The sequence below is a fragment of the Aquarana catesbeiana genome, linkage group LG03 (genome assembly GCF_042186555.1).
Source record: "Aquarana catesbeiana isolate 2022-GZ linkage group LG03, ASM4218655v1, whole genome shotgun sequence".
Taxonomy (NCBI): domain Eukaryota; kingdom Metazoa; phylum Chordata; class Amphibia; order Anura; family Ranidae; genus Aquarana; species Aquarana catesbeiana.
The window spans coordinates 46,915,719-46,940,407 of NC_133326.1; the positions used below are offsets into that span (position 1 = coordinate 46,915,719).

At 44.7% G+C, this 24,689-nt stretch overlaps 1 protein-coding gene across 4 annotated transcripts in view; it reads right to left on the reverse strand.

The window, feature by feature from the left end:
• Positions 1-1,563: 1,563 nt before the first annotated feature.
• ARNT2 (aryl hydrocarbon receptor nuclear translocator 2) overlaps positions 1,564-24,689 on the reverse strand; it is a 199,302-nt gene continuing 176,176 nt past the window's right edge. For all 4 annotated transcript variants that reach the window (XM_073618473.1, XM_073618474.1, XM_073618475.1 and 1 more), the window contains 4 exons: positions 22,677-22,812; positions 22,423-22,588; positions 15,143-15,279; positions 1,564-2,348 (listed from right to left, as the gene is read on the reverse strand). In XM_073618473.1, coding sequence (XP_073474574.1) covers positions 2,250-2,348; positions 15,143-15,279; positions 22,423-22,588; positions 22,677-22,812 — 538 coding nt within the window. In that variant the 3' untranslated portion in view covers positions 1,564-2,249. The remainder of the gene's footprint in view (positions 2,349-15,142; positions 15,280-22,422; positions 22,589-22,676; positions 22,813-24,689) is intronic.

The window sequence follows — 24,689 nt, forward strand, 5'->3', positions numbered from 1 at the left end:
GGGACTAAGTTAAACCAGTGGAGATATAAATCAATCATCACCAAAACATAAATCTTTTCCTTAAAGAGTTTCGCACAAAAATTGAACTTCCGCTTTTTCGGTTTCTCCCCCCTCTAGTGTCACATTTGGCACCTTTCAGGAGGGAGGGGGGGAACAGATACCTGTCTAATACAGGTATTTTGCTCCCACTTCTGGGCATAGATACCCGAGCCACCTGCGGGTATCTACGCCACTTCCCGTCCCCCCCAGCTGTATTCTGGGAGACACACGGGTCCCAGAAAACAGCAGGGATCAGTGGGATAGCGCAGCGCAAGTTGCGCATGCGCAGTAGGGAACCAGGAAGTGAAGCCGCAAGGCTTCTCATATTTGAAAATTTAATAAAAAGCTTTAAATAGTTCTATCTGGCTGCAACACAGATTTAGTCCAGCCTGCAAACTCTGGCACTCATGCCACTCTATCACCACCTTCAGGAATGTTGGGCAGGAGGCTCAAGAAGCCTGCCTCCGCAGCTACTCAGCCTCCGCCAGGTATGTGATAATTTCAGTTACTTCTACTCTACTCTTATTAAAGGAGTTGTAAACCCTCATTTTTTTTTACCTTAATGCTTTCTATTCTGTGCTGCAGCTGCCCCCCAGAGCCCCCCTTTTTCATACTTGAACCCGATTGTTTCAGCAACGAGCACAAGCACAGCATGCCTGCACGAGTGCCCCCATGGAAAGCAGCTCTCCGTGGGGGTACTCAATGAAGAGGAGGGGCCAGGAGCACCTCCGGGGGGACCCCCGAAAAGGAGGATTGGGGCCGCTCTGTGCAAAACCCTTGAACAGAGCAGGTAAGTATGACATGTTTGTTATTAAAAAAAACAATCAATTTAATCGAAACAATCTTGAAGTTTCTAAACGTATTTTGTGAAGATCCCCAAACATTTACTTAATTTAATTCTGTGACGTATTTACTATGCTCTGTGGATAGGCACTGCCGTGCCATACATTTCACAGAGCCAGCCTTCTGAACTACAGAGGTGCTGAGAGGAGGAGTTTCAGGAGGTGGAGTCAGTACAGGAATCACGGCTTGCAGGCAGCGAGGTACCATGGGATATGTAGTCCTTACAAATTGAAAGCAAACAGCGGAGCAGAAGCTGCAAAGTACGTAGGGAATCCACGGAGTTGTGGAAAGAGACAGCCAGTAGACAGGCAGCACTAACAACATGAAAGGAACTTTTTCAAGTAAGCTTATATAGGATTGTCAAAAATAATGATTGTTTGTATCGTTATTACAGGGCTGATGTTATAACATGAAAGTGTATACTATGATTATATATTTCCTTTAAATGTTAGCAGTATTAGGAATCAAGCCATCATTTTAAGGATTAGATATTAAGGTTTCAGAAAAGGATCAGTGAGCTACAGGACTTACACGAGATTCTGTGCTGAAAACAAACCTAACTCAGAACTAACTTACAGTAGAAATACTATTTTATAGCTATTAATTGCAGTTAATTAACAGAGACTGGCTACAACGGTCTAATCTGTTTTAGCGTCTGAATAATTTACACACAACACAAAGCGCTGGTATCACTTTTAATGAAATGACATTAGCAAAATCTAGCATAGTAAGACTATGCATCTAATATTAGTACATGACATTCAGTAGTAATAGTACAAAATACACAATGTATACGGTTCACATTAACATGACAGCTCGACAGTGAGTGAAAATGGTCACAGCCACAAAGACGCTGCCCAGTCCTCTGCAGATTTTTCAAAGACAATAGAAGACACAATATAAAGATGTTGAGTATGCCATGGCAAGGTGAGGGACAAACACAAATCATCTTGAATTGTTTTTCACTGTTGTATAATAGAGAGAAGATTGCAAAGTGCTCCCTGCACATTGAGAAGTCAAATATAACGAGAAGCCTTCGTTATATGGAGATTGTTTTCCATCTATAAAGTATTTAAGCATTTTCTGTAACAATCCATCATCATTCCTTTCCAAACCTTGTTTATGTTCTGCTGTCAGGAGAGCAGTCTAAAATAAAGATATGGGAGACTTGGAGTCTGAGGCAGTGAAGGATATGCTGGGCTCACAATCATCTCCCAGCTAGTCAGAGATGAGAATACATAAAGGACTGAGAGACTGATGGTGCAGATGTTTGTGGCGAGCAGGCGGCAGTCTGGTGGATTCTGTCTTTCTGTACAGATATGATATGAAGATGAGTAACACACAGAAGGGTCACGCTCTTCACCACTTTACTCAGAAAACGGAGGAAACATCCCAAGGTCTGCAAAGTCCTCAATGTTATAATTACCAGTTCCTTGAGTGGGATCTCCAGACATAGGGAGCATGTCCTGGGGGAAAAAAACAAGATTTGCACATGAATTACTATTTTTCACTATTGTTGTGACAGCCAGTTACAAAACACAAATGTCTATTGAAGTAAAATATGTTAGTTGAGAAGAAAAGCCTTGTGTTAGTCAGTTGTATGCATTGCAAGAATTATGGCAAATACATTTGGTTATTATTACCTGCTTCTGTTCTCTAAATATACAGACTGTCCATTTTATTAACTTTTTGAGTGCTAAGGCAAGCAATAGATGATTCAATTTTCTCTCCTTTCACCACGAGTGGAGCGCTACTGTGTTCTGCCGGCAGGAAGCCTTCCCGGATTGACTTGGGTACAACCAGCCTGCCCAGAGATGGATCAAATTTCAGCCAACCCCTGCTAAACTGACCGAGATTCAATCCATCTATGGCTGGTTTTAGTTAGAGTTTGCTTTCTACACATGATTAAGTCGCTAAATGTAAAAGGAGACAATCTGCATCCCCAGCATCTCTTTATTACCCTTGGCCAATATATGACCAAAAATAAAAAGCACTCTAGGAAATCTAAAGTCAGTACTGCAGATGCCTGAAATGTTAACTCAAGCTCAATGAAGATACTGAGAAAAGAACTAGCACACAAATACAGTGATAACTCTGTATGAAATGTATTGGCACCATTGTTGCAAGAAAGTAAAATAACAAAAATCAGCTGGATGCTGGTTGAAATATGAATGTCCTTTTACTAATAATAAACTACAAAATGTTTAATTTTTTATGATATACATTATAATAAATAGTTAATGGAAGTGGCATTTCCATTAAATTGAATATATAGCAAAAACATTTTTGTTTGGTTTTATTTTAGATGCAATAGGAAAGGATGAAATCTCTTTCAGTCTTAGGGAAAGGTGAAAACCTTTGTTTGTTTCTTTTTTTTTTGCTGTTTGTGTCCCATGTTGGAGATTTCCCTTTACTTCTGGTCCTGCAAAACAGGAAGAAAGATGAAATCTCGCCAAAGCCCAACAGGTGTTCTAATTCTTTCCTACTCTATTCAAAACAAAATAAAAATGTTTTGACTATAAAAAAAACAATTGTAGACCAGCCAAGGATAATCCTTTGCACAAATGGAATGACTTTGTAGCAAGCAGTACCAAAGCATATTGATAAACACAAAGGCGTAGGACCTGTGTCCCTCAATGGACACAGTACAAAATAAATCTATTTTTTTCTCATCCATTGAGGGACACAGAAAGTCACTGTTGGGATTTCCAAATGTAGTCCAACTAAGGTATTTGCAACCGCAAACAACCAACAGGCCCAGCGCAATAAGAACTGGGGACTGCCTGCAGCTCAAGAGGCGTCTGAAGGACCAACGGCCAAAGCTGGCACTGGATGAGGCCAAATCTTCCTGCCTGGTAAGACGAAGATCAAGACCAGGAAAAAAAGATAGAAAACTTCAACTGATACCAAAAAACATGCAAATTGTTGTATAACCAGTGGGGAATGTTTCAACATGGATGAGAGACACAAACTGTAGACCATAAGAGGGAGCTGATCAACCTGATTCAGCAAGAAGAGTGGAACAACAATAAAAAATAATGTCCTGGTAAAAGGAATAGCAGATCTGCTCTAAATAGAAAAGGCTCAAATCTCAACTTACTTGATTCCATAAGGAACAAGGATAAGGAACTCTATGTCTAGAATGATTGTCAAAGCAGACATTTACCTCTTCAACTAGAAAGAGAGAGAACTATCTAGGAAGAACACAGAGAATGACTAGGTCAAAAATAACTCCCAATGAGTATAATGCTGGCTACTGAAACCTCCCAGGGAACCAAGTATCAGTCCCACCAAAGTCAGCATAAGCAATAGTAGGTAATAGGGCAAACAGCATGAGAAGGACCCAGCGTATTTCCTACTACACGCTACAGATACCCCCTCTCGTATATACAAAAAGTCAATCGGAGGGGGCGTGGCCAAGCGATGGCAGAGTGAGGACGCACACCTCGGAGCTCTGTGCGGGAAAGCCCTGAGAACGGACAGTAATCTTGCCTAGAGAGAGCCGGAATTCATGCCAGGGGACCGCAAACACCCGCTGGACTTGGGGGTACAGAAGGGTTCGGAAATAACCCATTATTTCCTTAGGCAACACGCTGCCTCTTCCCCCGCCACCTCGGCCAAGATGGCGCCGCCTCGAGTGCCTCCGACGAACGCTGCCGCTTCAGCTAAGAAAAGCACTCAGCCGGGAACGAATGCAGGAGGAGACCGTCCAGCTTCAGATGACAGGTCAGCATCTCCTATTCTATCCCCTGTGATCCCCACCACTGACACTCAATTTAGCTGCAGCCATACCAGGGAGACAGGCGGTAACATAGAGGAATCCCTTAGGGACATTGTGTCTGGTCTGCCTACAAGACAAGATCTGCAGGAAATGGCAGCATCCATTGTCAATGCACTCTCCAGGGAACTACATGACCTGCGCCAGCAGGTAAACACGGTGGATGAAAGGGTCACTGTACTAGAGTCCTCTGCATCCACATCGGACGCCCGGATTGCCGCCATAGAACAGGAACAGCGTGGCTTTCGCCGCCATCTTGTGGACATACAACTAAAGCTGGATGACGGCGAGAACAGGAGCAGACGTAATAACTTGCGCCTCCGCGGCATACCTGAAGCTACTATGGGATCAGATCTCCGTGCAACGGTGGAGGCTATCCTGAACCAGGTCCTTGGAAAACCACCGGCAGCGGAACTAGAGCTGGACAGGGTCCACCGTATCCCAGGACTCCCCCCGCAGCATCTCAAGATCCTGAGGCCACAGACCTCCCACGGGATGTTCTGTGTAGGGTACACTTCTTCACCATAAAGGAGGAAATCATGCGGTTGGCCTGGGAGCGCGGCCCCATAGACTTTGATGGCGCATTGATCCGGATCTACCCGGATATCTCCAGGCAAACAAGGGCAATGCGAGGCCTTATGAGACCACTGCTGGAGGTCATCCGGGCGGCAGAGGCGACGTACCGCTGGGGTCACCCCTTCCACCTAATTGTGCGGAGGCAGGGAGCAGAATTCTACCTACGCTCTCCAGACCAACTTCCAGACCTATTCAGCTTCCTAGCCAAACCCCCTGTGAGTGTCCCCAACTGGTTTGACTACCTGTTGTCACTGGAGGCCCTAGGCCCACCTCTGCCCAGGCCGCAACGCTTCCGTAGACCACGCTCACGAGCCACTAGCCGAGAGACTGCTAGACCTCACCCGAGGTCCGCCGAAGCGTAACTCCCTATCTTCTCTCAAGACCCGGTAAGACCAGATGAACGCTTATGTTACATCACCCCACTGAGCTTCCAAGAACATTAGAACCTACTTCCCAAGTGGCCTGTAAATCTGGGTTACTGGGTGCCTTTCTTGGGCCTGTCTAGATTGCCCTACCTTGTGCAACCTTAGGAATAATGACCCTCGGACATACCTACAACTCCCACCCTGGAATTACGGGATGTCAGCCATTACCCACCAGCTAAATCATTAAGGGGCCGGACTGTCATGGACTCGTGCCAAGCCTTGTCCGGTACAACGCCTCCATCGCACAGGCTCACCATCAGTGACGGACGGGGGAGACGGAAGCAACAGGGAGACCAGTGACTTGGACCCCAGCCCTGACACTTTAAGATGGCTCTGCAGAACTTTGTCACCGTCTGGAAAAATTGGCCCTCCACTCCCAGATAAGTGTCCTGAGGGCCCGGTCTGTTTATTTGTCTACCCTTCATTTGCCCTTTTGTTTTGTTATGTACCCCCCCTATTTGCTAGACACCTTAGTAGCCATACGGGGCACCCCTGGGCCCCCTCACTCTCCCGAGCTTCTTTCTGAAGGATGTGCAGGTTGCTATGCATTAGGAGGGGGAAGGAGGTACAGGGCCATAGTGGGTAACAATCCCAGGGACGTGACAATAGTTGGTGACGTACTTTTCATGATATGTTATGTTTTGTTGTTTAATTTCTTACCGCTTTACTACATTATTCTATTGCTACATTGAATTATATTTGCGCTATTGGTATTAACCTCGCCCTTCATGATTCGCCCTGGTACCCCCGGGTGAGAAGGTGAAAGACTCTTGGTCTTGGTGTCACGGGTCTGGCCGTGGGGCGCTGGGGCGGACCCCACTGGTAATGTCTATTGCCTGTATTGGCAGGGGGGATCGTTCTGACGTCCATGAGCCTCCTGGGGACGCCTTCATCTAATGGTCACGCCAGAGGATGTTTGTCAGCCATGATGCAGGTACCAATCATTGAAGGGTTTTCTTCAGCTGTTATGGTTCTCATGTTAGACACTCTATAATTCTCAGAGGCGCTACCCCCCCCCACATCTCCACATATTTTGTCTATTTAAATCACTGCCTAAACTCTACTCACTTTAGAGTAGATTACAACGCTCTTTTCACCCTCACATTAGGGCGGACTCCTGTGTAAACACTTTAGTGTGCATCAGGGGCCCATAGTTAGTCTAAGACAGAAACCGACCACTCCCCCTACCCCATCCTTCCTCCCCTCCTCTTTCCCTCTCTCTCCATCCTCTCCCCTCCGGCTTATTTTTTCAAATTCTTGCCCTCTACCTGTAGGGGTGTCTGCTTTTGGGACTTTCCCTCACGCATATCGACTTCCATTTCCCTGCCAGACGGCATGATGGGCCGCCTAAAGATTACCTCTCTAAACGTGCGTGGCCTTAATGTACCAGAGAAGCGCTCGCAGCTCTTGGCTGACCTGCGCCGGGGCAAAACACATGTCGCTTTTCTGCAGGAAACGCACTTCCGTGCAGACTCCATACCCAGGCTGACTAACGGGGCCTTTCCGGTGGCATACCATAGTGTCTCTCCGATCTCCAAATTGAAGGGGGTTAGCATTATCTTGGCCAGGTCGGTTCCATGGGTGTTCGAGGCACAGCGAGTGGACGAGCAGGGCCGTTTTCTTCTCCTAAAGGGAAGGGTGTCTGATCTGCGGGTTACCTTCGCAAATGTTTACTTCCCCAATGTAAACCACCCCCAATTTCTACGTAAGCTTCTTTCGGAGCTCCTGGAGTTCTCGGAAGGGATGCTTATTTTTGGCGGAGACCTTAACTTTGCCATGGATCCAGCCTTGGACGTCTCGCGGGGAGCCTCCCATCTGTCCTACTCCTGCCTGAGGCGTCTCAAGGCAGACCTACACACCCTACAACTTGTTGACCCTTGGCGGCTGCTCCACAACCAAGATAGAGATTATACATTTTACTCTCAGGTACTCGCGGTTAGATTACATACTGCTGTCACATAAAGATCTTGCTAAGGTAGTCTCTACGTCCATTGATGTCATATCTTTCTCAGACCATGCCCCAATTCACGTGATCCTCCAGTTGGGGCCAATGATTCGGTCTCCTCCCTCATGGCAACTAAACGAGGCATTGCTTCAATCGGAGGAAACACGTGCGGAGCTACAGAGAGCGCTGCGGGAGTACTTCTCCGTCAACGAGGGATCGGTCCCCAACCCCATTGTGGTATGGGAGGCCCACAAGACGGTTGTGAGAGGGATATTGATCAAAATAGGGGCCCGACTTAAACGAGACAGATTGAAACGCACGGAGGAACTAATTGCACTGATTCGTAAGCTAGAAAGTGTACATAAGGCTAGCCTTGCTTGCACAACCTTTCGGGATCTACAGAAGGCTCGGGAGGAGCTTTGCACTCTTCTCTTCCAGAAGACCAAACAGAAACTAGCATGGGCACGTCGTACTATGTTTGAGTACTCAAACAAACCGGGATCACTCCTGGCCAGAGCCCTGCAGGGCCCTCGTACAAAAACATACATCCCACACATACAATCGTCTACAGGACAGAAGCTAAATACCTCCTCAGATATGGCGGAGGAGCTCCGCTCCTTCTACACAGGCCTCTATAACCTAGACAAATTGCAATCCACGGGCTCCCCTGGGGAGGGCAGGCATACCCCTCAATCTTATGTAGCTGCCTCGGGCATGCCGTCACTACCTGTCGAGGTAAGGGAAGAACTGGACGAACCCTTGACTGTAGAAGAACTGGGAGCTGCTTTGGCCTCTTCAAAAGCAAAAAAGGCCCCTGGCCCTGATGGTCTAACCCCAGTGTACTACAAGACCTTCTTTGACTTACTGGCGAAGCCCTTAGTTTCTGCCCTCAACACTCTCACGGAGGGGAACCTATTCCCCATAGACACCCTTAGGGCCTATATATCCCTCATCCCGAAAGAAGGTAAAGACCCACAACTTTGTGGGAGCTACCGCCCAATTGCCCTTCTGAATTCGGATCTCAAGCTCTTCGCAAAAATCTTAGCCAATAGACTGCTCCCCCACATACCGAATCTGATTCATAGAGACCAGGCTGGTTTTGTACCGCTACGAGAACCAAGAGACAATACTATAAGAGTCGTCAACCTGATACACTCGGCAAGGACCACCAAACGGGCCCTTCTCCTGCTGTCAACTGACGCGGAGAAGGCCTTTGATCGCGTCGATTGGTCCTTCATCCGGGCAACTCTAGAGCACATAGGCCTTCGTTCCTCTATGCTACAGTGGATCCTTTCCTTATACACGCACCCCACCGCGTCGGTTAGGGTAAACGAGACGAGATCAGACTTTTTCGACATCCGAAATGGCACGCGTCAGGGATGCCCCCTCTCCCCTCTGATCTTTATCCTGTCCCTAGAACCTCTTCTGTGCACAATAAGGGCAAACTCAGACATTCTAGGCTACCCGAAGCCCTCGGGATCCCACAAGGTGGCTGCTTTTGCAGATGACCTTATTTTCTTTCTAACAGAACCCCTTACCTCTCTCCCTAACCTGCTTAGATCCCTTCAAGAATATGGTAATCTCTCATCGTTTCAGATTAATCGGACAAAATCCTCCATTCTTAACATAACGGTAGATAAGGGAAATGTCCAACGTCTACGCTCGTCCTTTCCATTGAAATGGGCAACCAAGCATATACGTTATCTAGGAGTCGACATCACCTCAGATCCGGCTGAATTGTATTCGGCTAACTTTGCCCCATTACTTCTACGCCTTAAAACTGACCTCTTGCACTGGCACTCTCTGACGCTGACATGGTTTGGCAGATGTAGCGCCCTCAAAATGACTTTGCTACCAAGGGTGTTATACCTGCTACAGGCGCTTCCCATCCGACTACCCCCAGCGTTCTTTAAACAAATTGACTCCATGTTCCGGGCTTTTGTCTGGTCCCATCACAGACCTTGTGTGAGACTCCAACTCCTTTACCTAACAAAAAGCAGGGGTGGGGTTGGTCTGCCGGACATAAAGGCCTATTACAGAGCAGTCCACTTAACTAGGTTGGTGGACTGGCACTGTCACGCAGAGGCGAAGCATTGGGTCGCCATGGAGGAGGAGGACTCCGGGGGGTCGGCCATGAGTTGGCCCTGGATTACCTCACTACTCCCCAAGGACCTAATGGAGCACCCTACCCTGGGCAACACCCTAACAGTGGTTAGAGATGCTTTCCGGCGCTCTTCAGTGTCCCCGCAGCCATCTCCCATGGTTCCGATCATAGGCAACCCGGAATTCCCACCTGGAGTTCAGAGTCCACAACTCAAACGACTGGCAATGGGCGCTAAATGTCGCCTACACGATTTTCTGGGACCTAATGGCCAACTTTCCTTAGAAGCTGGAGCATTGGTGACAGACCACCCCCTAGACTTTTGGAGCGGCCTCCAGCTGCGGAACTTTTTGCGCAGCTGTCTGAGGAAACCAGGCATTACCCGTAATCTCACTGAACTGGAACTCATTTGCCATCGTGGGGAACCGATTCGACATTGTCTCTCACTGATGTACTCATCCTTAACTCAGCCAGAGGAAGGGTACGTTCCTCAGTTCCTCTCCAAATGGGAGGCGGAGCTTGGAGTCCAATTCACTGGGGTACAGAGACAAAAAATTCTCTACTTCGCTCAGAAATCCTCAATTGCCACTAGGGTTCAGGAAACCTGTTACAAAATCATGACACGTTGGTACAGAGTACCTGCCATCCTGCATCGTTTCTTTCCTCAGGTGCCCGGCCTATGTTGGGGCTGTGGCTCTGAGGAGGGGACGATGTTACACATCTTCTGGTCTTGTTCCAAGCTTGCCCCATTCTGGCACGGGGTGGCACGCACGATCGGACATCTCACCGGTGTTTCCCTGGAAGACGATCCTGCAGCCTGCTTGCTTCATCTATCAGAACGACCCATTAAGAAATACAAGACCTCTCTCACCATCCAACTTCTGAATGCCGCAAAGGCTTGCATTCCTCTCTGCTGGAGATCGGAGAGACCACCGGTGTTATCCCTGTGGTTTGCTAAAGTAAACGAATTAAGGGATATGGAGGATCTTACTGCCACCCTGCACAATAGAGAGGAGACCTTTCGAGAGACCTGGAGACCCTGGCAGCACTTTATCTACACGGAAGCCTATCTTCAGGAAATGGCACAATCTAGCTAACTCAACGGGTTAGCACCACATCTCAGGCAGAGGGCACCACCCTTTACCCTGTTATACTGCACTTCCACATTTTGTCTTTATCTCTCCTCTGTACTAATTCACTCCTATCCCTTCTACTTCCCCTCCTGTTCCCCCTTTCTTCTGTACTTCTCCGCCCCCTCCTACCCCGTTATATTTCTCTCCTACCCCGGGGAACACTAGTCTTTATATTATGCATCCTCATACTTGGGATCCTGCACGGTCCAGATATAAAGAAAATCTAGTTAACCATTACCTGTTCAATGTGTCCCATGTATGGGTTTTACAGTCTTTTAGCCCCCATTTTACCAACTATATAGAAAATATTGTATCTCACTGAGTGACAACGACTAATAGACAAGGAAGTTAGATATAAGCCAAACAACTCAGAACCTAGAGCGCCTCTCAGGTCTCATTCACTGACAGTATTGATAATTCGGGGAACCACCCCCACAAACTTTAACTGTGGTGCTTGTTTTAATAACCAGAACTGTTGACCTTGTTGTTTTTTTTTTTATATAACTGTTTGCAATCATTTACCTGTATCACACCTGCCTGTCTCTTACATTGTTTTACAACAGAATATGTAACTGTCTGCATTTGCTCAGTGTCAAAATAAGGGAATAAAAAAAAAAAAAAAAAGTCAATCGTACGACACCTACTTGACGCAGCCAAAGCATGTATTCCACTTAACTGGAAGTCTCCCCACGCACCTTCCATTGCCGACTGGCTTAGGAAAATAGACGAAATTAACAAATTGGAAGATCTAATCCCTACGAACCAAAACAGAAACGAAACATACTCCAGGACATGGCAGTTATGGAACATGTTTCAATACTCAGAAGAGGGACAAGCCCTCAGGAGAGGAGACCCGAATACTTGAACAGGGTTGGAATTATTTATAGGACCCTCTTACATTAAACTTCCGACCAATTACCGGATGAGTGTTCTCGGTAGGCCACAATGAGGAGTCCATGTTCGCGAATACTCCCCCCCTCCTCCCTATTCCCACCTCTACTCACCCCCTCCTGATCTCTAGTCTGTAATTTAAAAACAGGCTATCTTTCCCTTTCTGTTCCACAAGAAAATGAGAAAATGGAAGGAGGCAGAGTGTACATAGGAGCTTTTTACAGACCTCACATGACTATTCTCACTAGATAACTATATTGCAATAAAGATACAGATTGAGAAACATAGATATCGCCTGTGCTGCACCTTGCTCTAGGACATATTACAAACTCTACACCTTTGAAAAAACACCAACCTTAAGTAACATGTCAGCTCAAGAAATCCACAATGTATACAAAACAAGGTTTTTCTCTGTTATCTGTGTAATTGTTTATGTTGCAATGTTCATCGCTGTGATGTTATTTAATGCTGTATTGGTTCCTGTGAACCTGTTTCCGTTGATAAATAAAAAAAAAAAAAAAAAAAAAAAAGAGCATGAGAAGTTCCCATAAAAGGTTAGGCAGAGAATGGAAGGCAGACTTCCTTACTTACAAAAAAGGACTGCAACTGGAAGAACTGGGAGTCAAGCTCAACACATACTCATCAGCAAAGAGGCGCTCTGTGGCAAAACCTTAAGGGAAAGCAACATGCTGACTATCGTGCCTATCCTAGAAATTTGAAGAATCATAGATTAGTGCTGCTTCTTACTTCCCTGATCCAATGAAGCCTCAGATTCCAAGAAGCAAAGGTCAGGAGATTTATGAGGACAGCAAGAACATTTTGCCTGAGTAGAAAGCAAGCATGGAAGATCCCCAGAGAGGTCTACCTCTTGAGTCTGTGAAACAAACAAGAAGGAGGGACCTATATCTGGGTGTTCAGATCCCACAAAGCCCTTGGACCACTTATTTTTCCACCTGCACACAGGCCAGAGTATTGTGGAGTCTAGTCTTTCCCTGACATCCTCACAACAGGAAATAGGCAGTTGGGAAATGACCATTCGAAAACGGCACTTAAAAAAAAGCAGAAGGGACAGGATTGGAGCACAGAGTTGTGTCCAAGCCAAGATTTAAGCTACCATTCTTGCCACATCAAGACATGCTGTTCCCACTCTATGGTAGAAGCACATCAACCCTGCAACCTGGTCCACCATTATCTGTCAGGAGACCCGTCCAAGATATGAACCCTTGAAGTAGGAGGATAGGAGACATGTCGCCAGCACCCCAGGGATCTCTGAAAAAATGTCCAAGAGTTTTATTACATGATTACATCACAAGGTAAAACAGCAACGTTTTGGGGCCAGTCAAGATTCCTTTTTCAGGCCGGTGAGGGGTCCTGTGTGGCCCCGAAATGCCACTGTTCTACATTATGATGTGATCCTTTCATAAAATTCTTAGACATTTTTTTCAGAGATCCCTGGTGACATATCTCCTATTCTATGCTGCTTCCAATTTCCAGCCAGTTGTCGCAACAGCACCCACCTACTTTACAACCATCTCCAGGAATGTGTGCATTGAGAATATTTCAATAGAAGAGACCATCTATCCTGGTACTCCAGAATGTAGACCAGGAGATGAGAGGTTCTCTGACCTTTCAGAAAGAGGAAACAAAGATCCTCCCCAACCCCAGCTGACTGAAACACCAAGTCAGGCACTACCTGCTCCTCAGGGTAAGATTGTTTTGTAAGAAATTTGATCCACAACAGTGAAAGGAAAGGGTTTAGGATAGTCTAGGAAGTAACTGGAGTAAGGGCAGCATCTTAGCAAAGCTGACCCCTTGACACACAATTCTCCTGTGTGTCTCTAAACTCTCTCTGATCAAAGGAAAGGGGCTGAACAGCAATGAAACCCTGAATTACACTACCACAGAACCATGCAGGTTCAAGCTACCTATTGTGGATGAGAGGCCTCCAGAGCTTCTTTCTGTAAAATATGAGATCCAGATGAATTTCAGAGACATTTGAACTATCAGGAAGACAATATCCCCTAGAGTCCATGTTGACTGATATCTCCACAGGAGTGATCAGCAATGTGCAATCACTAAGGCTGGGTTCACACTATTGCGAATTGGATGCGGGATCTCGGCATCCAATTCGCAATAGCAGGAGATTGTGAATGGCTCTCTATGGAGCCAGTTCACATATCTCCGATACGGCTCCGGGGCAAATTTGCACAGGGGCCCTGTGCGTCTTTTGGTCCGTTTCAGTTCCAAATTCAGCCAAAAATGCAGGTTGAAACGGTGAACCAGGACACACAGGACCCCTGCTGGGAGCCGCATCGGTGATAGGTGTGAACCCAGCCTGAGAGAGAACTTGAGTAGTCAGGGAAAGACTAGAGGTATAGAGCCCCAGAAAGATGGTAATGGCTCTAGACCTAGAAAGCACTAACTTGTCAAAACAGAGTATGCAAAGTTCCTTATGTGGAATCCAATGTCTGAAGGTCACTTCCAGGGAAATCTGCACGTTCATGTCCAGTCCAGCAGGGCATGGCACTCCAAAACCTCAACCTTATAAACCACTCTGGATAGCTGCAATTGTGGAGACCAGCTCTAGCAGTGATGTCAAGAAGAATCTTGATTGATACAAAAAAATAAAGAGAAAAAGCTAGCAAAAATACTTAAGACTTTTCCCAGTAGAGCTGAGATGTCCTAGGACCCTAGTAAATACTGGGACATGCTGGTTGTAGTAGGGGTTATCCTGGGCTGGCTTATTCTTTTTTTTTTTCCCCCAGTGCCCAGCCTAGGTCCCTCAATGCATGAGAAGGAAAACTGGTTTGCTTATATGCTACATGTAAATATTCAGATTATGGTTAATTTCGCTGTTTAACCAGAAAACACACCTGACTGGTAGCATGAGTGGGTCGCTAATGTGTCTGTTTTTTGGCTTCAGCTATGTGACCTTTTAATTATGAAATCTATTTTTAAACTGCTTGTGCTTGAGATTTCAATGGTTATCTTCCCTTTATAGCCTCTTATGATGTGTACAAATGAATTACTGCAGCTGTTTCATAATATTTTAAAGGAAAAGATCTCCTACATCTTTCTCCTTGGGTTGTTACTACACATGTATGCCCTTAAAACAAATTCCTTGCTCTGATTGTGTGTTTTCAAGAACCGTGTAATGTGGGCCTGGCAAGGAGCCGTACAATGTTCTGTACAAGCTTGGTTCATTGAAGCGATCTATGCAGGTAGTATCGAGTAGCATTTTAATTGTAGCTGCAGGATTCACAATATGCTAATATGGCATAGCATAAGATAACAATTTTATGCAATCTCTGACTTTACTGCCCGTTGAATGCTGTCTATTTACTGATGGTTTGGTATATTTCCTGCAGACACTGATCAATGCAAAGATACATAGATGTAGATGTACAGCACCTGGAAGACCTCAGCTTGGCCCGGTTGTTGATGGGAATGTTGATCATTGCTCTGTTGATTATGATGCTGGCTCTGCCACTGAGACCACACTTCTGATGCACGGCCTTGGAACTGGCTGCTGCTCTGACCCGTTTCAGCTAAAAAAAAAGAAAAAAAAAGAGGAAAGTTGTATTGTTATATTACATTTTACTGCACATTGTAGAAACAGAATTTACTTTCTTATGCAGCATATTGAAATTTTTAACAAACAGCACTAGGGATGTACAACTCGTGGGTGTTAATCACAGAAACTGTAATTAGGGATTCTCTTGTCAAACAGGATAACAGATTAAAAACATTTAGGAAACTTTGCTACAGATCAAAAATAACTTATTATACATGGCTATCTATATACACATCTAAACTTGATAATGATAAAAGTATTACTGGAATATTATCGTCTTGTGCTCTTCAACATACACACCTTTCATGGTTTAATATTATGATCTAAGGCCTGGTTCACACCACAAAATCACACTCTAGATCCATTCCAAATGTGTTACTGCACACGTGTTTTTAATGGGTTCCTAAGGGTTAGGTCACACCACATGCAATCCAGTGCGTTTTTTTCTGTATCAAAAATGCATGGAAAGTAGGTTACAAGGTTTCCAATGGCTTAGTTGACACCAGTGTGGTCAGCTCGAGGGCGTTCCAGTTTCAGAAAAAAAAAAAAAATAGAACATGATGCATTTTTCCTACACCGGACTGTACTGGAACGTGGTAAAAGGCATCATTTGTGAGGCTGTTGGAACTCTGTGCAAGTGGAACCAGTCTAAGTGGTGAGTTAAAACCAGAGGGGGGACCTTGAGTGGGAGTGAACAAGTCTTGCTTTTTGATTGCTGGGTTGCATTTTTGGGGCTTTTTCTTTTAGCTTTTCAATCACCTTTTTCTGTCACTTTTTAAATAGCTTTTTTTTTTCCTTTGGTTGCTTCAGACTACCAATTAAGGGGAGTGGTTAATTGCTCATAGGTGCTTAAGGCCTATATCACCTGGTGTAGGACTCATATTGAGCCTGCTCATTTGTAAGGCTGTTGGAACTCTGTGCAAGTGGAACCAGCCTAAGTGGTGAGTTAAAACCAGAGGGGGGACCTTGAGTGGGAGTGAACAAGTCTTGGTTTTTGATTGCTGGGTTGCATTTTTGGGGCTTTTTCTTTTAGCTTTTCAATCACCTTTTTCTGTCACTTTTTAAATAGCTTTTTTTTTTTCTTTGGTTGCTTCAGACTACCAATTAAGGGGAGTGGTTAATTGCTCACAGGTGCTTGAGGCCTGTATAACCTGGTGTAGGACTCATATTGAGCCTGCTCATTTGTGAGGCTGTTGGAACTCTGTGTAAGTGGAACCAGTCTAAGTGGTGAGTTAAAACCAGAGTTTAAAACAGGAGCTTATAACAGGGGTCATAGTACCTGTGTAGTGTGAGTACCTGAGTGTTGTCTGAGTAGTGTGTGTGGATTGTTAGTACTTGTGTATTGTGTACTGTATACTTGTGTATTGCGAGTGCACATAGGTCTGCGAGTGGCCTGCGAGTGCACGTAGGCCTGCGAGTGGACATAGGTCTGCGAGTGGACGTAGGCCTGCGAGTGCACGTAGGTCTGCGAGTGGCCTGTGAGTGCACGTAGGTCTGCGAGTGGCCTGCGAGTGGCCTGCGAGTGCACGTAGGTCTGCGAGTGGCCTGCGAGTGCACGTAGGTCTGCGGAGGCACGTAGGTCTACGGGTGCATGCAGGTCTGCGAGTGGCCTGCGAGTGCACGTAGGTCTGCGAGTGGCCTGCGAGTGCACGTAGGTCTGTGAGTACCTGTGTATTGTCTTGTTGTGTACCTGTGTATTGTCATGAGTATTAGTGCCAGGAAGCTAGCTGTTAGGTAATTTGGACAGGGTATAATCCCCGATCCTCACTAAATTTAATAGGTACGATGCCCGGCGGGTGTGGAGAGGCGACTCTTTGTACATCTTGCTGCATGTATGCGTTCCTTGATCATCCGATCGAGGGCGAAAACTGCTGTGCAAAATGTAAGCACATTGTTTCCCTGGAAGCCCAGGTTCTGAATCTGGGGAAGCAACTGTCAGCACTGAGAAGTCCCTCTATACAAAAGGAGAGCCAGGAACAAACACGGCAGGTGCCAGCACAGAGGCAGGTGGAGACAAAGAGGTGCAGGCACTAGCAAAGAGTAGATGGGTGACAGTCAGGATGGGTAGAGGGGGAAGTGCCAGGGAGGCCGATCCAGGACTGGAGCATCCCAATAAGTACGCTCTATTGAGTGACATTGGTGAAACCAGTCAGGGACCAGCACTGCTGGAGCTAAGGGACTCTCCTAGCTGCCAGGGAAAGAACTCCTCCAGTGAGAGTGGGGGGGGGGCAGCGAAGGTAAAGGAAAGACAGATTCTAGTGGTAGGGGACTCAATTCTTAGAAGGACAGAGAGGGCAATCTGTAACCAAGACCTGAAGCGCCGAACAGTATGTTGTCTACCGGGCGCTCGGATTCGGCACATCACGGATCTTGTGGACAGATTACTGGGAGGGGCTGGGGAAGACCCAGCTGTCATGGTGCACGTTGGCACCAATGACAAAGTCAGAGGCAGATGGAGTGTCCTAAAAAACGATTTTAGGGACTTAGGAGCTAAATTGAGGAAAAGGACCACCAAGGTAGTATTCTCAAGAATACTACCAGTACATCGAGCCACACCAGAAAGGCAGAGGGAGATTAGGGAAGTAAACAAGTGGCTGAAGAGCTGGTGTAGCAAGGAGGGGTTTGAGTTCCTGGAGGACTGGGCCGACTTCTCAGTCGATAACCGGTACTATAGAAGGGACGGACTGCACCTAAATGAGGAGGGTGCAGATCTGCTGTGAATAAAGATGGCCAAAAAGTAAGAGGGGTTTTTAAACTAGGAGATGGGGGGGAGGGTCCAGAGGTAGAGATAGTCAGCGCGGAAACACCCAACACAAGTACAATATGCGACCGGTCTAAACTATGTGGCATGTTCACCAATGCCAGGAGCATGGCGGACAAGATGGGTGAAATAGAGATACTGTTGTACGAGAAGGATTTGGATTTTGTGGGAATTTCAGAGACCTGGTTCAACAGCTCTCATGACTGGCTGGCAAACATTCAAGGGTATACCCTTTACTGCAAGGATAGAGAGGGTAAAAAAGGGGGAGGGGTATGCCTATATGTCAAGAATAATGTACAAGTGAATGTGAGAGATGACATCACTGAGGAAGCTAGGGAGGAGGTGGAATCCTTATGGGTAGAGCTCCAAAGGGATGAAGCTAAGGGGAAAATAATACTGGGAGTATGCTATAGGCCCCCTAACCTGAGGGAGGAAGTGGAGGCAGATCTCCTATCACAATTTGGATTAGCAGCAAGGTTGGGAAGTGTTATCATAATGGGGGATTTTAATTATCCAGACATAGACTGGGCGGAGGGATCCGCGCATTAATTTAAGGCTTGCCAGTTCCTTAATGTCTTGCAGGACAATTTTATGGGTCAGATGGTAGACGCACCAACTAGAAATAAAACATTACTGGATCTACTGATTACCAACAATACAGATCCGATCACGGATGTGGAAATACAGGGCAATTTAGGTAACAGCGATCACAGGTCAATTAGTTTCAATATAAATCACACAAATAGGAAACCTAAAGGGAATACAAAGACACTGAATTTCAAAAGAGCAAACTTCCCTAAATTACAAACCTTGCTAAAAGGCATAGATTGGGATAAAATATTAGGAACAAAGAATATATTAAATAAGGGCATTAGCCAATGTATCCCATTGGGTAATAAATTTAAAAGAGCAAACAAAAGTCCTGGATGGCTTAACTCCAATGTAAAAATGCATACAAAAGCAAAGGAGAAGGCCTTCAAAAAATACAAGGTTGAGGGATCATCCTCAGCATTCAGACTTTATAAAGAATGCAACAAGAAATGTAAGGGTGCAATTAGGACGGCTAAGATAGAACATGAAAGACACATAGCGGAGGAGAGCAAAAAAAATCCCAAGAAATTCTTTAAGTATGTAAACAGTAAAAAAGGGAGGACAGACCATATTGGCCCCATAAAGAATGAGGAAGGACATCTGGTTACAAAGGGAGAGATGGCAAAGGTATTGAATTTATTCTTCTCCTCAGTCTTCACGAGTGAATCGGGGGGCTTCAGTAACCAAAACTGCAGTGTTTATCCTCATGACACAACACAGGAAGCACCTCCATGGTTAACAGAGGATAGAATTAAAATTAGACTTGAGAAACTTAACATTAATAAATCACCGGGACCAGATGGCTTGCATCCGAGGGTACTTAGGGAACTCAGTCAAGTGATTGCCAGACCGTCGTTCCTAATTTTTACAGACAGTCTACTGACTGAAATGGTACCAGCTGATTGGAAAAAAGCCAATGTATCACCAATATTTAAAAAGGGCCCAAAATACATCCCTTGGAATTACAGACCAGTTAGCCTAACGTCAATAGTATGTAAACTCTTGGAGGGGATGATAAGGGACTAGATACAAGATTTTAGTAATGAGAACGATATCATTAGCAGTAATCAGCATGGATTCATGAAGAATCGTTCTTGACAAACCAATCTACTCACCTTTTATGAGGAGGTGATATGATTTCAATATACAAATAACGTACTGGTGACCCTACAATAGAAATAAAACTTTTTCGCAGAAGAGAGTTTAACAAGACTCGTGGCCACTCATTAAAATTAGAAGAAAAGAGGTTTAACCTTAAACTACGTAGAGGGTTCTTTACTGTAAGAGTGGCAAGGATGTGGAATTCCCTTCCACAGGCGGTGGTATCAGCGGGGAGCATCGATAGCTTCAAGAAACTATTAGATAAGCACCTGAATGACCGCAAAATACAGGGATATACAATGTAATACTGACACATAATCACACATAGGTTGGACTTGATAGACTTGTGTCTTTTTTCAACCTCGCCTACTATGTAACTAGGCATCAAAAATGCACCAGAATGCACTGAGACACATCAAAAATGCACTGGACCCCAGTACATTGAAAAAACAAAAAAAACAGGAAAAAAGAAGAAAAAAAGCACAAGGAATGTATCCGTAAATGCACCAAAAACGCACTGAAATGCTTCAAAAACACATTAAAAACGCTCATGCAGAAACACATCTAGAACAGATCTGGAGTGCGATTTTGAGGTGTGAACCAGCCCTAAAAGTGTCAACTCTTCACATCTGTGAACCAAAATTTGTTTACAATTCGATCCTGTTGGCGTTGTGATTAATGTAATATTGTCTGACATCTTCGTCAATAAAAAGAGTATAAAAAATAAAAATTAAAAAAAAAGAGTCCACTCAACTTCCTGCTGGAACAGAAATCCTTAGTGATTTTCTATCCCACTCTGTGTTATATCTCCTCAGACAGAACCTAGTTCACCCACAGAAAAACAACTGTACAATAGCCAAACCATGCTATACTTTTTTAACTAGCATGGGCACTCTAGGGGTAGAAATGCCTAATAAATACCACTTGAGCTGAGCCCAAATGACAAGAATGCAGCAAAGTTTGACATGCGCATGTAATCACATGTTAAAGTAGATCTAAGCCTACGAACAAAAATGTAGATTTCTTATTTTAGGCTTTTGTTTACCTGGTGATCCTGCCAGTAATATATTTCTTATCCTAAGGTGACAACACTCAGTGAACTTTAGAGGAACACCTAGGACAGGGCTCAGAAACACCTCTCTTTTCTCTGTAACATAGGAAGATGAGTTCTCTATTCCACACAGAGAACTGGAAACAGTGTAACTCATAAGCATGCAGTCCAGGCAGACCGCATAGAAAGCTATCAGCCATAGGTGTGCACACGGGGTGTGCTGGGTGTGCCTGGGCACACCCTAATCACCCCGTGCAGCGCAGATTCCCCATGCTGCCCGAGCCAAACATTAGTCTGTTTAGACCCCTTTTATTTAATGAAAGCCCCCCCCCCCCCCCCCAAATGTGGCTCCTAAAATAATAGTAAAAATATTATAAAAATTCATATTAAAAAAGAATTTAAAAATCTAACTGTAAAAAAAATATATAAATAATAAAATAATAAAAACAAAAAACTACTGTCACCGTCCTCTGCCCTACTGACACCATCCAATGCTCTACTGACTGACACCAATCTCTGCCCTACTGACACTGTCCACCACTTTACTGACACCATCCACTGCTCTATTGACACCGTCCACTGCCCTATTGACACTGTCCACTGTCCTATTGACACCCTGACACCATCCATGTTTTAATACATTTAATACATATACACACAGTATCGCACAAAAGTGAGTACACCCCTCACATTTTTGTAAATATTTGATATCTTTTCATGTGACAACACTGAAGAAATGACACTTTGCTAGAATGTAAAGTAGTGTGTGTACAGCTTGTATAACAGTGTAAATATACTGTATGTATATCTACACACATACATACATACACTCATGTGTGTTTGAGCTTTGGGGTGCACACCCTAATGCAATAGGCTTCACACACCTATGCTATCAGCTCAAAACATTTCTGACAGGATCAGGTTTTTAAGGTTTTCATTTGTTGAACAAATATAATAAAATGCTTCCAATGGTATATTTAACAGACTAAAAGGGGACAGATAGGAAAAGTTGGGTTTTAAATGCACTGTAAACAACAAATAAAGAGTGGATCATTCCATGCCTTGAATCAATGCTGGCTGGTCATTGCTCTCAAGTTCTCCAGAGACTCCACACCCATCTATGTAAAACTGGTAGCATTAACATGCCCTAGATCATTTTTTCACAATGAAGCTAAAGGCTCTGCCTAAGGCCCCAGCTAAGCTGAGTGCCTCAACCTAATTACCCAAATCACAGACCTAAAACTTCTTTGCCAAGCAGCCATCAGAGTTGGACCCAATTCCCTGTCTTCTCTGTAATGTGTGAGGGGACAAAATGATAAAAAAATTACTGCATGCGACCAATCTGCATAGCAGTAATTCATATAGCTCAGTGCTAAAAATCTCCTTACTTCTTCAACCATAAACGTGGAGGTAAGAACTAACCTGAGGTCTCATTGGTAGGGAATGGCCTGCGGTCCGCAATGCAGTTCATCTTTGTCCCTGATTGAGCTTTAACTTCGACATCAGTGAAATGAGAAGTCTTGTTTGATGACACTTGCTCTCATTTTGACAGTGTGGTGTTAATCTAATGCTAAATCTATAAGTCTCATACAAGAAAAAGAAAATAAACTTACTGAATGCTGCGTTTCTTCCCCCAAGGCTGGAGTAAGCATTTCCACTGGGAGATGAGGTGGCTGGACTGGATAATGGGCTATATGTTGCTGGGTCAGATGTGTATGTGTGGCTTGTTCCAATGCCAAATGGAGAAGACTGAGCTTTGCCAGACTGAGATGTGATTTGCTGTAAAAAAAAATAAATATATATTATATTTATCAAATTGCCTCACACCCTTTAGCCACACAATGCTGACATTTTGGTTTCACAATACCTGTCCTTGAAAAGGGGGACGGCTTCCTGTCCAGACCTGTCCAGCGTTAAGCTGACGGGATATCTGGGTAAGGTTTTGGCTTGTGCCAGTTGGAGACTGGATCTCATTAACGCCCGTCACATGAACCACTGAAGAGCTGTGATAAAATAAAGCAGGTAAAGAAAGAACCAGACAGCAGACAAGCCATACTGTGCTATCCAGCATAAGCATTAAAGTAGAAGCAAAGGCTTGTTGTAACCTACGCTCCATGAATCATATACCTCCATATAAGTAAATTGTTATAAGTAAAAATTATAAATATATATTTCTTTGTACCCTTTTTGCTTTAAAATTTTAGTTATGTGACTGCAATGCCCATAGATGTTTTCTCCCAGCGCGCCCGATTAGGGTGTCTCTCTGATTGCATTGATGTCATTTCTGAAAGTGACATATATTGGCTTCAAGTGTGAACAGGGAAAGCTACATAGCTCAGCCCCATCACTCCAGAAAGTGACATAGGTATAGATTTACTAAAACTGGTGCACACATAATCTGGTGCAGCTGTGCATGGAAGCCAATCAGCTTCTATTTCAGCTTGTTCAATGAAGCTTTGGCAATAAAACCTGGAAGCTGATTGGTTTCTATGCAGAGTTGCACCAGATTTTGCACTTTCCAGTTTTAGTATATAACTCCCATAGTATTGTTTGTGATACTCAATGGTGTTTCCATGGAAACTAGACACCCGCCTGAGTTGTTTTCCTTCACAGCGCTGCAGCTGCAGTAGGAAGTAAGCTGCTTTCGTCTTTTTGCTTTCAAAAAGGGGCTTCCAACTCTCCTACAAGTAGCTGCAGCACATTCTCCTGTGAATGGTGCAGATGGCCGGGAATAAAGGAGGCATGGCTGGGGGGACGGAGGCGGGTCTAAGCGAAGCTGTGCTCCGATGTTTACATGGAAGCCGACAAAGATTTAAGAAGGTGCATGTGATCAGCCACATTCGCCTGTACTATGGTTGCCACCTCATCCCTTTAAACACGAACACATATTAATTACACAGGTTCTGTGGCTGATTAAGGTGGTAATTAAACTCACTTGTTGCCTTATCTGCATTTAATTAGCCCCAGAACCTGTGTAATTCATATGTGTTCGGGTTTAGACCCCATTCACACAGGGGCAACACGACTTGCAGGTCGCCTCAGCGAGGCGACCTGCAAACGACTGCCCAGGCGACTTGCAAAACGACTTCTGTATAGAAGTCTATGCAAGTCGCCCCCAAAGTCGTACAGGAACCTTTTTCTAAGTCGGAGCGACTTGCGTCGCTCCCCTTAGAACGGTTCCATAGCACAGAACGGGAGGCGACTTGTCAGGCGACTAGGTCGCCTGACAAGTCGTCCCTGTGTGAATGGGCTCTCAGAGGGATGAGGTGGCAACTCTAGCCTGTACAGGCACGCCATTGTCGGTAAACCTCAAGAGATTGCTGATTGTTTAGGTTAGACTGTTGTTTCTAATCTAGACAATCAGCAATTATGAAAATGCATAAGACAAAGGTTTTAGTTTTTAAACATACTAAGCAAGGGCAGAATTTTATTTTTGACTGGAATTTTACTTTAAGTATTGTATGCAGTAAATATGGAAAAGCAGATAACGATTTTGTTGCATACAAAGTGCATGACAAAAAAACCCCCAGTGACTAAAAGGACGCACAGCACAGCATTGCATTCATTGAGTAGAAAATATTTATTAAATTAAATTTTGCCAAAGCAGCTCAATGAGCAAAACTGAGAATTTCTGCTTTAGGTAGATTTAGTTGGCGGCAAAATTAAAAAGTGTCAAAAACACCTCTCTCTTCTCTACTCAGTAGCATAACTTAGGAGCTTGATTTACTAAATGCAAATGGGTTATTCACTTTACAAGAGAATTTTCACTTAGCCTAGTGTTTGAGGTGAAAATTCACTTTGCAAAGAACATCCAATCATGTGCAAGAAAAATAATTAAAAAGCAGTATTTTTCTTGCATATGATTGGATGCTATAAGTTA